Source organism: Kryptolebias marmoratus, linkage group LG3, assembly GCF_001649575.2.
Source record: "Kryptolebias marmoratus isolate JLee-2015 linkage group LG3, ASM164957v2, whole genome shotgun sequence".
In the NCBI taxonomy this organism is placed as follows: Eukaryota; Metazoa; Chordata; class Actinopteri; order Cyprinodontiformes; family Rivulidae; genus Kryptolebias; species Kryptolebias marmoratus.
The window spans coordinates 7711913-7727257 of NC_051432.1; the positions used below are offsets into that span (position 1 = coordinate 7711913).

The following is a 15345-nucleotide window of genomic DNA, read 5'->3' on the forward strand; positions in this document are numbered from 1 at the left end:
ATTGCACTTTATTTGTTGTGAAATGTGGCTTGTTATAATGTTAAATAAATTGCAATGAATGAAGACTCTAGGGAACGCAACTACATACACGTTCTATGAACATTATCATTTTTATCGCATTATTATTATTATTATTGAGAAATGTCATGATGTAACGTAAAAAGTAAAACTAAAAAATATATAAACCATTACTAAAACATTTTTTCCCCTCGTCTTAGAAAACCGTACGTAATGACGTCATCCCAGGAATAGCTGTCGATGCGCGACCAATCGAGCACGAGAAACGGAAGTGGAAAAATGGGAGAAAACATTTGTATGAAGTTAGTTCGCTAGCGTGAACTTGTGTAATCGCGGGCAGGACGGACGAAGTGCGGTTTTTGGACGGGTTGGTTCTGTGTCGGGTCCCGCGAAGCTCGTTGGTCCTCTCGGACTAAACCGCTCCTTTTTCTCTCTGTGCCGCAGACAGGAACAACAAAGTCTCAGGTAACGTTGAACAAAACATTAAACAAACGGACGTGCTAATGCTAGGTCAGCGGCCAGAACAGTGTTGAAATTTGCGTTGCTACGCTTGCTTAAATATTTAGTGTTGTCCTTAAGTAAAATAAAGGTAATGTTAAATAAGTTCATGACGTTAGTCAGCTATCTAATTGGACTAAACCGACCAGCGTTAGCTACTTGTAGCTTTACCGCTTGCTAACTACTTATGTTATGGGTTCTGGTGCTTCTTTTCTTAAAGTCGCGGTCGTGTTTAGCTTAAAAATGGTATCATGGTGGTAATTAGCGTCTGTTTTATTAAACACGACTTGTTGTATGGTTATTATTTATAATTTCACTTGCCTTTGTACTGTAAAACCTGACGATTTACAGAAATCTTTTTATCATTTCCTCTTGCAAAAGCTATCTTGTGAGTAATGTATCAAATTGTCAGTGAGCTTGTAAATAAGCTCCCTCCCCCCCTTTATTACGTAGGTTTAAGTGTTTCCAGTGCTTATTGCTGTTTATAGAATGCTGCTCTGTCTGCTTTGTTAGTGAGCCTGATTGAAATGAGACCAAACTCTGAAACAGGAAGTGATCAGGAAGAAGTGTTACCCCACAGGACCCTCTGATCTGGTTGGCGATTTAAAAATAATCGCAGACAGCCTGACAGAGTTCAACAGTGCACTTCTGTTAAAGCACGTCTTGTCAAGTTTTAATCTTCAAACAAATGACCAAAGAGAACAGTTTGATAGCCACGAAATGGTAGATTTGCACTCAGGGATTCGATGAAGTTATTCCCAAATTTCCCCATTCCTCTAAAATGTTAGTGTGGTGAGTGACTTTAAGGGGTCTGAGGAAAGAAAACAATTTGAGCAAAAAAAGAAAGGCAAAACGATTGAGATACGCCAGTTAGGTGAAGAACTGAACTAAAACCCACTGGCAGCTGGTTATGTTAAATTTAATAGCTACAGGTGTGTGTCTGTGTGTTTCATGCAAAGCAGGTGTTTGTAAAATCCAGTGAAGGCCGTGTCGTAGTTTTGTGCTTCATTTATCTTAATTATCATGCAAAACGTATCTGATTGGCAGCTGCTTCATTATCCAGACATGATAATCATCCCAAACACACCACCAATAAAGTAAAAACCTGCCTTTACAGAAAAGCACACAGTTGAACACTATTATCAAGGATTTACCGTCACAGACCCCAATTATTGAAGCTGTACTCGTTTAAATGATCATTTAAGCGTTTTGTAATAAGTAGTGCGTAAAGTGCTTGCCTTCGTGACAAAGATGTGGTCTAAAATAGAAACTAGATCATGTATCACTTCAAAAAAAAGTGTGGGAGTAAAAAAACAACAACACGTTTTCTTATCTAAAGGAACCTTTTTTGAGCAGATTGTTGTTGAGTCTTTATCAGATTGCGTTCCCCCCATTTAACGTGTTCTTGCGGGTCCCTGTCAGCCAGGATGGATCCGGCTTTGCTTCGAGAGAGGGAGCTGTTCAAGAAGAGGGCGCTGTCCACACCAGCTGTGGAGAGGAGGCCGGCCGCGTCGGACTCTGGCTCACACAAGAAGAAGAAGCCCAAGCTGGACAAGGAGAGCTCCTCTGGCTCCAAACACACCACTGGTAGGTTAAACGTAAGCATGGGTCGTCGTTGTCTCCGTCTGCCTGCTGCCTTGTAGTTACAGGTTACTTACAGGAAGATAACGCTCGGGTGCTTCCGGGCACTAAAGCCACAATACTACTGAGCTCATCCTTAATTTATCTGATGGTTTTAAAAATACATATTCTCGTGCGTTTGACGGTTGCCTTGTGAGTCTTTGGTTTGTTCGAAGCTTGGCTTGTGCTCGTCCTGTGGAAATTGAAGCACGGCATGTATGGGGCTGACAGAGGCAGAGTGAGGACCGATGTGTAACTGGATGTCTGGCACTTTTTGATTTGAGGGTCTTGAGAACCATGTACAACCTTTAACTGCCTCTTTTACTACCCGGACAGCAGCAAACATACAACAACTGCCTCCGTTGTCATTTACATCCTGAAAATATGAACCTTCAGTTTGATTCTCTGGTGTGGGCTCTTTACAAAATCCTCCTTTAACAGGTTAAGTGGCTCTGCAAGTATTTATGCATTTGTGCCTACGAGAGAGAGTGACTGTTGTACGTTGCAGTTTTAAAAAAAAAATACACAATTTCTGTCTTCACAGTGCGATACGTGCCCTGATTCAGGTCTTTTTCACTGCAGGACTTTTCATTATCAATGAAGACACACGTATACATGTGTAATGGCAATAAAAATCAGAATGAGCACAAAATAAACCCGCCAGAATGATGAACTGAGATCGTTGGTGTCGTAGCTATTTTGGTCAAACCTTGCAAATGTTATTTCCAATCTCGCACGATCAGAGTACGTGTTGAAGATGGCTCTCCGCCACAGCCACATCCAACTCTGTGTCTGTAAATCTGACTTAAGTTACAGCCTTGTATGTGCTCGCTAAAGGCTAATTAGTTGTGGCAGCCATCTTGGCTCCAAAAAAAGAAAAAAAAAACGGTTGTAGATGTGCATCCGGTGATTACTTTCTGAGAGTTTCATTTAAATCGGTGGTTCATCAGATCTTCTGCAAACTCGACACGCAGGCACGGGCAGACACATTATCGCCCGCCATGATGGTGGTAACAATCGGTGCAGGTCGGTGGTCGATCGCACGCGGGAATCAGAGCCGCTGATTTGTGCGTGTGCGCCCGCTCTCTAATTTTCTCCAGCCGTCTTGGCAGCGTTTGAGCTACGTAGATTGCAATAGGTTGCCTAGCAACCACTTTTAACCCGCGTGCTGCATTCAAACGCTCACTGGTGGAGCCAGTTAGGTGGCGGCGGCAGTGACAGAGATTCGCGAGCCTTTCCCTTTTCAACGATGCTCCGTCTTATGGGAGCACAACGAGTTGTGCTGTGTCAACGCTCTGATCGTTGAGTGTCAGTTTGCACCGTAAAGGTCGAACAACCCAAGGATGTAGCAACAAGCAAAACCACTTTTGGAAATGGGAATTTTGGCTGACTGTAAAAAAATTTAGATTAGATTACATTCCTAGACTCACAGTTTTTTCTGCTGCACCACTTTGTTCCAGAGGGGTTCTTAACAAAGACATGCTCTAGGAATGCACTGGCAAGCTTTCAGTGGTGGAAACAGGAAGTCGCTATGACCACTGCCGTGGTGATTTCGGGACAGTTGTCTGATATTTATTGCCGGCCGCCTAAAGGCGAAGGTGGACAATTGTTTATGCCCTGCTGGATGCAGTCAAACACAAAAAAGGCCACAATTTAGTCAGTTTTACAGATGTTGCGCTAAAATTTGATGTTGGTAGCTGAGAGCCATTCACAGCACAGACTCTGAGCATGACATTTCCCAACATTTGGGAGATTACATATAATAATATTTCTTTCAAGATTTGACCTAAACAGCTTAATTTTCTCCACATAAAATGATCATGGATTCTTTCAAGGAATGTTGTCTTTTTATGTTCAAAATGTTTGAATGAGTTAAGCAGAGACCCATTGTTACCGTATTTAATATTGGAGTAGCAGACTTCTAGCTGCTTAAAAAAAAAAACATTTTTCAGTCAAAGTTTGTCAGTCAGTTTATTGCAAAACATAGGAAATTTTACACGGCGCGGAACGTGACACAAACGGAACCACTGTGCGGATACTAAACTCGGCCTAAGCACGTCAACACCACGGGCGTACATTTGAGCGAGGAACAGAAAACATCATCTTTCTCCGAAGCAACAAGAATTTCCACTGGCAGCTTTTGGACATGCGACCTCATACTCCCTGTCAAGGGAGGAAAACAAAAAAACACACGCAACATCTCACTAAATGTAACACGTTTAACCACAGCCTGCTTTGGTAAAATACTGAAAGGGAGCGTTTATTTCCAGCCCATCCTCCTTCTGCTCCTTATACCAAGGTGCTTTCTATGTTCTCTTAGGGTTTTCTTTTTGTGGTATAAAATACATTTTCACAGTCTGCAGATGTGTGAAGATTTTCTGTTGATGAAAATAAAATTTCAGGGTTTGCTTCCATTTGTCCCCCCCACCCCCCTGTTATATTTCACCTTTAGCATCCTCCTAATTCTGAGCAGCCAAACCACTTTAAGATTGTCTTTTTTTTTAGGGATTAAAAGTCATCGCTGTGATATGAATAAATTCAGCAATAAACACAAGTGAAATTCTTAACTCCCCCCCCCCTCATCCTTGCTGCTCTTATACCACCTCGGTGTGGGACTCTGGCTCCTTGCAAATGTTGGTCATGAGCTTGCTGCAGCTCCCCGGCCCTTCCTCCTGCTGCAGCTGGTGGTGCGTCTTCCCCTTGGCGCAGCACCCGCAGTCCAGCAGCTCGTAGAGGACGGCCAAGGCGGCCAGGGACAGGACGGTGAGGATGAACAGGAGCAGGATGACGAAGCAGGCCACGTTCCAGCCGTCGTGAAACGGGTAGACCTCCTGGACCTGCAGGGAGACGCGGGACAGGGGCACGGCGTCGAGGTGTGAGGGCAGAGCGCTCGGCGGGGTGCCGCTTGTCATGTTGGCCATGGTGTCTGGTTGGAGACGGGAGGAAAGACGTTAATTTGTGGTTCCGCAGAGCAAATCAAGTAATGCGTTTGGTGGCAGGTAACTTCTGTGTTATTGCAGTAGTTCAGGAGTTAAATGAACAGAAAAAAAGCTTCTGCAGTGGAACGTCTTACTGAGACCAACTGGTGATACTAAAAGCATAAAAGCCCAATGGATAAGGGATACCTGCGCAGTCAGGTTTGCCCCATAATAGGTCTACAGCAGTTTGGTTATTGTGCTTTAAGTAAACAGTTAGTGAAAGGAACCACAGTGCATTAATGATATTAAAAAGTATCCTTCCGTTGACACATTGTTCGACCATTTGTCTCCCTTCAGCTGTCCTTTAAACCAACGCCTACCATTTTATACCCACTGAGAACACTGTGCATGCATTCTGCCCACACACACACACACACACACACACACACGTGCACTTGCTTGCTTAAAACACACTCTTGTGTGCAGAGTCAGAGAGAGTGAGGTAGCTGACCCATATTGCCTCAGTGCAGAAAATCACAAAAAGTGAGAAAGAGGAGCTGATCTTTCCTTTGAACCTGCTTTGTTTTTGTTGCTTCCTTTTCTTTTCAAATCTTAGACCTCTTCAAACACGCTTTTATGATCGTAGAATCTTATTAACGCAATCTGTGCAAATCTGCTAGTGCGTTTCAGGAAATTTGCAGAGTCTGCTTGTTGCCTGCAGTTCTGGTATGAAAACTTGTAGATGTTGCAGCTTTATTTGTCTTTAAAGAGTGGAGGTTTTTATCTAGAAACATCTTGACTAATTTAACGCCTTGCGTTGATAACCTAAGTCATCACAATATGATGGTTGTTGTTGTTGTCTAGGAACAGACTGTGATCTTCAGACAGTAGTCTAGTTAAAATAGGTGAAATTGAAGAATTAATGCAACTGTATTTTTTAACCTGATAATAACACGCCAAGTTGTTTTTTGCAGTTGGTGTACTTTTCGTTTTTTTTTTTTTGACACAACACCTAACGCCCACCCCCTCGTCCCCAAATATAAAACCAAGCAAAAACGAAACAACTCTGAGTGTCCCAGCATCTTTCTGCCATCTTGTTTTATTTTGAAAGGCTTAGAAAGTGGCGACGGTGGTCGCAGGTGAGCTTAGCGTTACTGCCAGGTTACATCCTCATCCACGTTGATCCATGGGTTCGATGAAAATGGAAGAAATACAAAGATCCCCAGCTAGCAGAATTAGCAGCAGCGCTCAACGGCAGCTCAACGGATAATTCACAACAAATTCAAAGATTATTTTTGATTAAAATGCCCATCACTAACTGTAAATTTCTGTTTCCATTTTATTACTTAACCTAGTGTTTTGGAGGATTTGTTAATTTAAGAAACAGACAACATGTGAAACACACTTTTAGAATATTTTTGCACTTTAAAAAGAAACCTAACTCTGCTAATAAGAAGCAAAGTATATTATCAGTGTGTCACACACTTAAACATGTTTACTGTGAGCTTCTGAATTATTCATGAAAGCAGCCGGGGGGCTTCAGGTTTGCATTGATGTGTTGGGTTTTCTTCTCAGTTAATGTAATTTCTGACTGCCTCATGTCAGTCACAGCAACCTCAGTTCGTCTCTCTCTTCGCTTCAACAACCTCATTAACTAATTCATATTGCCTGACCCCTCTCCTCCTCCTCCTCCCTTTCACATTTCCTCATCAGCGCTCTCTGCTGTGCTTTTTTTTTCTTCCCCTGTCTGAGCAGTCGAATGTAGCCCTGCAGCATCTGTTACCTCCTTCCTAAGTGGGCCCCACCCTGGCCATGATCTGTAGGTGCTGTATTAAAAAAAAGAAGAATATCACACACACGTCGGACCTGCGCTCCTACTTTCCTCGGCCAGCTCCTCGTAGCTTTCAGAGATTTGTCGTGAGAACGCACTTTTCCCAAACACGGCCACGCACACGTTCTGATGCTCGCTGTTCAAGCAGAGCGCAGACAGACAGGTCCATGTTTATTTAATCCTGTGTGTGTGAGTGTATATATGTGTGTATGTGTGTGTGTGTGTGTGTGACCTGAATATCACAACTGACACCTAAAGGCTTGAAAACACTGAGTTATTTCTTGCTGGACTTTATAGTTTGAGACATTTTTAAGAAGAGGCAGTTAGTTTTATCCATCTGCTGCATTTAAATATTCATGCTGAGAAGCAAATCCCTACAGCCTCACACTGAGGCCAGAAGCAGCTTGTTTTTTTTTTTTTTTTTTTTTTTAATTCAAGCTCTGGATTGTTGTTATCAGTTTCTGGCTAACGCGTATTCACGATTCGGATTCAGCTTGGCCGAGAAAGATCCAGACTCACCTGCACGTCTGGCTTCGTCTTTTAAAGATGCAGGCTGACAGATTTGCTCCCCTGCTTCTGCTTCTCCACCTATCTCCTGGTCTCCCTCTCTTCCTCTCCCACATTAACGCGTCAACCTGCTCTCCTCCCTGGCGCACTCACGCACTTTCAGCCGTCGCTCGCGCACCCGCTCTCCTCCTCCTCCGCCACTCCTTGCTTTTGCCGCTCTCCCTGCCTCTGCCGAACAGATCGGGCTTCTCCCCGTCATTGGCTCCCTCCTTTTACCCCCCCTCCTCTCCCTCCCCTCCCTCCCTCAGCCATTTGCTGGTCGTGCCGTCACGCTTTCAGCAACCCTGCCCGCCGTGCCGCTAACAGCCACTGCTGCTCCCACCACGGCATGAATCATTCAGGAATCAGTGTCTGATTCCAGCGTTCATTAGTCGGGGGGGGCTCAGTCCAGTCCTGGGCGAAGGAGGGGTGATGGAGCACGACAGGACTCCAGCACAGAAGAAACCACTTCATTAGAGTTGAATTCATTTAGTTGTCTTTGATGTGTGGTTTTTGGTTTGCTGGTTTGAAACGGGTTTTGTCAAATTTGTGGGCACCCAGTTTGCAGAATACATTTTACTTCCTGGTCATCAATAATAACCAAACTCCCATTTGGGACAACTACCTAAAGAGTATATATATATATATATATATATATATATAAGTTCCAGGTATATAAATTAAAATGACAAAACATGCAGCTCCCTTCAACTTCTAGAAAAGTAGACGATGTGCTACAATCAAATAGGTGTAATCAAAAAATTTGATGTTTTTCCCCGTCTGTGAACAGTTTTTACTCAGTGTGAACTATCTGTAATATCTCAAAGGTGTTTAAAAGAAAGTCGAGGGAAGCACAAGACGTAACACCTACTAAAAAAAGTTTTTTTTTTTTTCCTGCTCAGTAACGTGAACTGAGGCTTTGAATTTAAAAGCACCAGCTGCCACTTACACATTTAAATCCAGCTGTCTGTTTTAAGACCTCTAATGTACAATCAGGGCACAAACATTAATGAAGTTTTAGTAAATAAAATTATTTAACAATTGAGCCACATCTAGACTTGAATACTGCTGGGACTTTTCTTAAATTTATAGGCTGTCATAAATAAATAAAAATGTGTGATTATGTTTGTTTTGAAGTGCTCAAAATAATGAACAGATAACATATGAAGGATAAAATGTTCAAGGTAAGACCTGGTTCATAAAGCAGACACAATGTAATGTGTGTGCATGTATTGGTATTTATTTGTACAAATACCAGAAATACCCTGGAGGACATTATTTCTAGATTCCCAGTGACAGCAAGACGAAGCTCAGTGTCTTGGTGCTTATTTGGAGAAAGTGTTGTTGTTATGACCTCAGTGGAAATAATATTCTTAAACCTGTAATCATTTCATTCCTTGTGTTGAAATCATATGATTGGGTTAAATTGTTGGGGTTTGCAAACAGTAATTACTTGTGTTTACATCTAGTGTCGAAAGGAAGAAGTTGTTAAATGAGACGTACTGACAAGAATCACTTATTAGCCATAGCTTTGTGACAAGCTGTCCATTTACTTGAATTAAAATAGTTTCTTTTTTTTTTTTTTTTTGGATGGTGGAGGGTTGGGGGGTTTAAATCGCTGGTCGTGCAGCTCTCTGTTCGGCAGGTTTACATCCTGTTCTCGTTTTATGTTTCAACACTTTTCCTCTTTCCTCCACAGAATCCAGCAATGGGAACTTCAACCTTAAGGCGAGCTCCGGGTACAAGTTCGGCTGCCTGGCCAAGATCGTCAATTACATGAAGGTAGCCCGTCTGAAGAACGCTTTCAGAATAAGGTTGATTCGTATCCATTTGAAGTTTTTTTTTTTTTTAACGCGACCGCAAAATGACAAAACTTGATCAGACAAAGGAGATTTTTAGTACAAGTCTGTTTTGTTTCTGTTTTTCCCTCACCACCCTCACAGTGTTCAGGTTGTTTTCGTCGTCATCAGAGCTTCGTAAAAAAAAAGAAAACAACAACCAGGATTTGTTTTGTGTTGTATCAGCCGCGTGAGTCAGTCGTGTAACATTTGGTCCCCGGTCTTTCTCTTGGGTCCATAAACAGCTTGTTTATCGGGCTGTGACTCTGCTGAAGGAGGCAGCACTGCTCCGTCAGCTCGCTGTCTGACTCATCCCTTTTAGCTGAACTCACGCACCACTCGACAGATTTCTTTGAATGCGTGCGATTTATTCATTTATTTATTTTTCGGGCCATCTGTCGGCATCGGCAAGTTTTTAAATCGTTCGAATAAACGTTAAAAAGTTATGTTTAAAGTCCCAAATTATTGACTCAAAATCCTGTCAGCAGCTCTGAACTGAGAGTTTAAACTCTGCTCTGGATGCTGTATTAGGTTTTAGTAAATTTGTGTTTTTCTGTCTTTTTTTTTCCTCTTGCAGACGAGGCATCAGAACGGGGACACACACTTCCTGACCCTGGATGAGATTCTGGATGAGACCAAACTTCTTGACATCAGTATGAAACAGAAGCAGTGGCTCATGACTGAGGTGCCAGGCTGGACGTTTTATTCATTTCTCTTCAGAGCGCTCACTCTGTTTTTGTTTTTGTTGTCTTTCACCATTTTTAAACACCTGAAATTTATACATGGCTTGTTTTCTTCTTATTTAAATCCCAAATATAAGCTAATGAGAGACTTTTATAAAGGTTTTTTTCCCCCACATTCAGTATTGTACAAAGGTTTAAAGCCATCCCCTCATTTCTTTGTACTTTTATGTTTAGGCGGTCTTAAAACATAGATCGACAAGCTTTCTGAGGGTTTTTTTTTTTCAGTCTAATCCTTGTATTTGACCATTTTCAAAGAAATGTTTTGTTTCTTTATGCATTCTTTTAACCGTGACCATTAAATCATTCATGACTGCACAACCAACACATCTGATTTTAGCCATTATCTGTAAAACTGAACCTAGTTGTAGCAATTTTTCTGTTTGCGAAGCTCAGTTAGCTGTGGTGGTCATTTATTAAGTTCATTTTTTGTTTTAATGTCAAATAAAATGAACGCTTTTTCACTCCTATGAACCCGACTTCTACATTTTTATCTCTGATCTCAGGCCCTGGTCAGCAACCCCAAAATTGAGGTCCGTGACGGGACTTACGGCTTCAAGCCCAAGTACAACCTGAAGGATAAGAAAGCCCTGCTGAGGCTGCTAGACAAACACGACCAGCTGGGTCTGGGAGGAGTGCTGCTGGACGACGTGGAGGAGGGGCTCCCCAACGCAGCCAAGGCCATCAAGGTAACAACCAACACGACCAAAACACTGGCACGGGCAACAGAAACATATAACCATCCGATCAGAGACCAGAGAAACGACCTCCCGTGTGTGTGTGTGTGTGTGTGTGTGTGTGTGATCGTTGACAGGCTCTGGGGGATCAGATCATCTACGTGACGAGACCAGACAAGAAAAAGATCCTGTTCTACAACGACAAGCACTGTCAGTTTGCGGTGGATGACGGTGAGAATTACTAAACGTCCAAACAAACGGCACTGTTGTGCCTCAGCTCTTTGCAGGTCGCTTGATTAGTTTCAACAAACACATTTATACGATTTTGTTAACTCTGATGGGCCAGTAAGGGCCAGCAAATGTGAAGAGATTAAAAAAGGGAGGATTTTTAGCACCAATTTGAACTTTCATTTGTCTGCTTTAGGTTAGATCCAGTAGTTTTATTTTGTGAAACTGCTGCATTTACTCTTGATTTCAGCCTTTTATCCAGAACTGAACATTGAATTCTTGTTTTTGTTTTTTTTGTTTCTGTCAGTAAAGTTACATGTCGAGGTTCCTTCCTCGGCGCAGCTCCTTATCGACACTTCTCCTTCTCCTGCAGAATTTCAGAAGCTGTGGCGGAGCGTGCCAGTGGACTCCATCGATGAAGAGAAAATCGAGGAGTACTTGAAGAAACAAGGCATCTCCTCCATGCAGGAAACGGGACCAAAGAAAAAGGTTTCCTTCCATTTTTTTGTTTTTAAACTTCATTCCAATTAGTTGAAAAGAAGATTTTCCTATTTGCTGGGCTACAAAGACCTCTACACCTAGTCTTGTTTTTTAACGTAAACCAGCATCGTTATCGGTTCCAACTCTTGTTTCTCTACTTTTTTTGCAGTTGCCAGTTCAGAAGAGAAAGAAGCAGGCTGGGCAGAGGAAGAGACAATTCAAGACCCATAACCACCATTTGGCAGGAGTGCTGGAGGACTATTCAGATGGTTTGCCTGGAAAGAAGTGAAAAAACAACAAAAAGAAATCTGGCTACAATCAGAAACTCAGCGCTGGGAGTCACTGCCCCCTCGGAAACAGACTGAATGTGGCCGCTCTGTCTCTTCTTTACATTCCCTCCACTGAGCCAGTAGCAGCTGTGTTGTGGAATCCATTTTAGATTTATTGATCTGTAAAAAAACAAACCTAAAATGCTCTGGAGGAAGAGGACTGAGATGTTTACCGACGCCGAAGTCTCGAGGGGGAAAAAAACCAACCCAACAACTGTTACAGCGAGAAGCCGCAGCCATAAACTGTTAGAATGAAAACTCCACGAATACGTCTTTCATCATTTTATTTATATTATAGCAAAAAAAACATGTGTCCGGATAGTTTAAATCTGGATGAGAAGCATCCTGATTTATTTATTTTTTCTTTTTTAAACCAGATTTGTGGTGAACTGCGCTGACGTCTCTCCCGGCATGAAGCATCCTCATCTTTACTCGTTGCGGACTTTCAGAAGAGTTAGCGCTTTTACTTTGCAGCACCGTGATAGAATGGTTTGAAATACTAGGCCTTTTTTTGGAACTTATTTTAATAAATTACATGGGTACACAGTGCTGCCTCGAGCGTCTTTCGTCCGTACGCCAAAAATGGACTTCAGTGCTTTACGTGATAGGACTCTGTAGAAAATGTCTGATCGACACGGCGGCGCGCGAGCAGAGCTGCTGCACGGGTTAGAATTAAAAAGTTAAAAAAAAAACATATATCCAAAGGAACAGTTATTGACAGGTTAAGTACTTATAAATATGTACACTTATACTATATCGCAACGTAATAATTCAACTTAATTTTGCGGGGGGGGGGGTTAAGTTAAGAAGTCCAATGATACGCTTTAACTAGCAGTGTGGCTTGCTTTAACAGTTTTCTTCAAGTGGTGGTAGTTTGGCAAAATCTTCATCAGAAAGTCCAGCTGGAGAGTCTGGGGCTGAAAGGACAACAAAGCAGACATGTCAGCGACTTAAAGGCACACAACAGTGGAGACAAGTGTGAAAATTTTGTACCAACTTGAAGCAGTTTAATATCTGGAAACTTCGCTATTTAAGTAAGAAGTAAGTAAGAAAGCTACCCTGGTCCTGGAGGGCCACCATCCTGCATGTTTTACTTGTTTCCCTGCTCCAACACACCTGATTCAGTGGTTAAATTACCTCTTCTTGTTCTGCAGAAGCCTGTTAATCACCCATTGATTCAAATCAGGTGTGTTGGAGCAGAGAAACAAGTAAAACATGGAGGATAGTGACCCTCCAGGACCAGGATTGGCCACTCCTGGTTTAGTAGAACCTGTCAGGAGTTTCAGAATATACTTGTATGTACAGGTTAAACTGAAGCTCCATTACTTCAGCAGGATTTTAGAGACACCTAGTGGTGAATTTACAGACTGCAATCAAATTAATATTTTGTGTTCCAGCATACGTAATAACAAATAAAGGTAAGACTCTACCAACAGTTTGTAGGAGGAAACGTGCCATTTCATAATGTAAAACGATCTCGAGGGCGTAGCTGTGGTGCGAGTTTGAATCCCCGCAGCGCCCGTATGTCGCGTTGTCCTTGAACAAGACGCCTGAAAGGCTCACTCGTGTGACTTTCACTAATTATTGCCTGTCGGGAAGGAAAGGGTGCTTGAGATCAGTTTTCAAAACACTGCCAGAAACTATTGCAGTCAACGCTGCCCTTCTGTTAGCGAAATATCTCATGAAGTGCTAGATGGGTTTTCATGACACTTTAAGGAAGTAGAATTCGGATGTTCCTCCACAAATAATTAACTTTTGGAGGTTAGCGCAACTCAAGATGGGCAATACCAAAGGGATTACAATCCAGCCGACTCTACAGATACTGAGCTAAGATTTGTCGTAGCTGAGAGTCATCCTCCATGCACGCACGCACACACACACACATATAATGTCAGTCCCTTCTCACCATAAAATAATCTTTCAAACTTTGTCATGAAAGGCGGCGGGTGATATGCATTCCTTCAAGGAATGCTGGGCCTTTATTTAAAATAAAATATATAAAAATAGTATTCAGCATTTCCACCATATCTCCTGAAATGTTATGTGTACAATAGAACTAGCATGTTGCTAAAACTAATACAGGATTATATTTGCAAATAAATGAAACAAAACATCTCATTTTGGTAAAAATGTTTAAGAAGCTCTGCTTTTTCTTATTTTGTAGGACTTGTCCCCTGTTGAAAGGGGTAACTGTCTAAGCTAGGGTCACATGTGTAAGGCCTGAAAGGCTCGAAGTTATGAAATGAACACTTTGTGCAGATCTTGTGCAAAGAATAAACAGTTGGAATGACGCGCTCCGACACCAACAGGCTAAAACACTTCCACTTATCACAACGTGTAGTTTCCAGTTAACTAACGGCATATGGATATCCATCCACATCCCAAATGTTCCCCGCCACGTGTGCCGTACCTGCGGCCTCTCGGTCTGGACCCTCCTCATACAGCCGGAGCCGTAGATGACGGTGTTCTCAGGTATGACCTCGCAGGTGTTCACCTGACAGAAGGCTCCGATGATGCACCCGCTGGTCAGGATCACGTTCCTGCCCACATCAGCTAGAAAAGGAAAGTCAATACAGTCACCGACCCGCCGACTGACCTCTGTGCAGACATTTCCACGTAACACCGGCGCGCGTCAGTGCTCACCTTTAGATTCAATCACGTTGTTGTCGCCGATTTTCAAGGCTTGCGATACTGGGCGTCGTCAGTTAAGGCTAAACGGGATTGTGGCTTCACAGACAGTCCCACAGACTAGGACTAGGGGAGGAAAAAAGGATACCACAGCCGACCTCAAACACGTTGTTCGTACCGACGGTCATCGTCTTTGGTTCCACCTCAGAGTCGGGCGTGATGTTTTCTGGGTAACTGCAGCAGGGAATAAACAGAACAGGAAAAGATACTCAAATGTAAAAACTGGGTGCACATGAGAGAAGGTATTGGAGACTTCTCAAAGACCTGTTAATGATCAGGGCCTGCTCTTCTATCAGGTTGCCTTCTCCAATCACAATGGGTCCTGCCTCTGCAATAATCCGAGCTTTGGGATGAACAACTGTCCTGGGGCCTGGAGAGAAAACAGAGCAAACCACAGTGAGTCCAGGTTTATCACTGCCTAAGAGTCAGAGAAATGATTAAAACATCTTACCAATGGTAACATCTCCTCTGATTTCGCTTTCAACACAAACTACAGCTCCAGCAGCTATTTTGACACTGTGGGGAGAAATAAAGGGGGAAAATATGCTTGAAAATGCTACTAGCTCATGCAGCTAACAGGTTACTTCTCTAAAACGTCTGAAAGAGCGGTGTGACTACTTCTTTGCGAGCATTTCTTTGTTGTCTTTACGTAATTTCGCTAAGCGTTAACGCGTCAAATTGTATTTGTCTTACCTTTTCTGGGCATTTGATTTTTCTGCCATTGCGAGAGCTTCTGCTATCCGTTGGGAGGCGCCGTCGATTCGCTCGGTACTCGATTAGAAAGCCTCGTCGTTTCTGCGTGTGCGCATGCGTCAGTCAAGCAAGCCGCTCGGCCCCCGGTGAAACGAGTGACCGAGTGTCGCTGAAGACCTTCAAATCTCTGCCAGACTGTGATCGGGAAACGTGCTTTTCAATACTAATACGAGCTAAGCCA

The 15345-nt window shown here is 42.8% G+C and overlaps 3 protein-coding genes across 4 annotated transcripts; 1 reads left to right on the forward strand and 2 right to left on the reverse strand.

Moving 5' to 3' along the window:
* The first annotated feature begins 260 nt into the window (after positions 1-260).
* Positions 261-12270, forward strand: gtf2e2 (general transcription factor IIE, polypeptide 2, beta). Of its 2 annotated transcripts, none has more exons than XM_017425790.3 (8): positions 261-483; positions 1939-2103; positions 9131-9213; positions 9847-9954; positions 10516-10698; positions 10824-10917; positions 11288-11403; positions 11564-12270. In XM_017425790.3, exons 2-8 carry the CDS (start codon positions 1944-1946, stop codon positions 11681-11683), a joined length of 864 nt encoding a protein of 287 aa, XP_017281279.1. In that variant the 5' UTR covers positions 261-483; positions 1939-1943; the 3' UTR covers positions 11684-12270. The 2 variants fall into 2 exon arrangements, with proteins under 2 accessions (XP_017281279.1, XP_017281280.1); XM_017425791.3 differs by having other exon boundaries at positions 1943-2103.
* On the reverse strand, positions 4089-7524 carry smim18 (small integral membrane protein 18). Its single transcript, XM_017425793.2, has 2 exons — positions 7405-7524; positions 4089-5062 (listed from the first exon to the last, which is right to left on the reverse strand). Exon 2 carries the CDS (start codon positions 5055-5057, stop codon positions 4731-4733), a length of 327 nt encoding a protein of 108 aa, XP_017281282.1. The 5' UTR covers positions 5058-5062; positions 7405-7524; the 3' UTR covers positions 4089-4730.
* On the reverse strand, positions 11991-15263 carry dctn6 (dynactin subunit 6). The gene is made up of 7 exons (XM_017425792.3): positions 15105-15263; positions 14863-14927; positions 14676-14781; positions 14500-14585; positions 14367-14414; positions 14134-14276; positions 11991-12640 (listed from the first exon to the last, which is right to left on the reverse strand). The coding sequence occupies exons 1-7, from the start codon at positions 15131-15133 to the stop codon at positions 12548-12550; spliced, it is 570 nt and encodes a 189-aa protein (XP_017281281.1). The 5' UTR covers positions 15134-15263; the 3' UTR covers positions 11991-12547.
* Positions 15264-15345: the final 82 nt, after the last annotated feature.

Excerpts from the sequence above, each read along its gene's own strand:
- gtf2e2 (XM_017425790.3), top strand. The coding sequence starts at position 1,944 with ATGGATCCGGCTTTGCTTCGAGAGAGGGAGCTGTTCAAGAAGAGGGCG. Across the intron at positions 2,104-9,130 it reads TGGCTCCAAACACACCACTG|AATCCAGCAATGGGAACTTC; the intron begins GTAGGTTAAACG and ends TTTCCTCCACAG. Across the intron at positions 11,404-11,563 it reads AAACGGGACCAAAGAAAAAG|TTGCCAGTTCAGAAGAGAAA; the intron begins GTTTCCTTCCAT and ends CTTTTTTTGCAG.
- smim18 (XM_017425793.2), bottom strand. The coding sequence starts at position 5,057 with ATGGCCAACATGACAAGCGGCACCCCGCCGAGCGCTCTGCCCTCACAC.
- dctn6 (XM_017425792.3), bottom strand. The coding sequence starts at position 15,133 with ATGGCAGAAAAATCAAATGCCCAGAAAAG. Across the intron at positions 14,782-14,862 it reads CAGAGGAGATGTTACCATTG|GCCCCAGGACAGTTGTTCAT; the intron begins GTAAGATGTTTT and ends TTTTCTCTCCAG. Across the intron at positions 14,586-14,675 it reads CAGGCCCTGATCATTAACAG|TTACCCAGAAAACATCACGC; the intron begins GTCTTTGAGAAG and ends TCCCTGCTGCAG.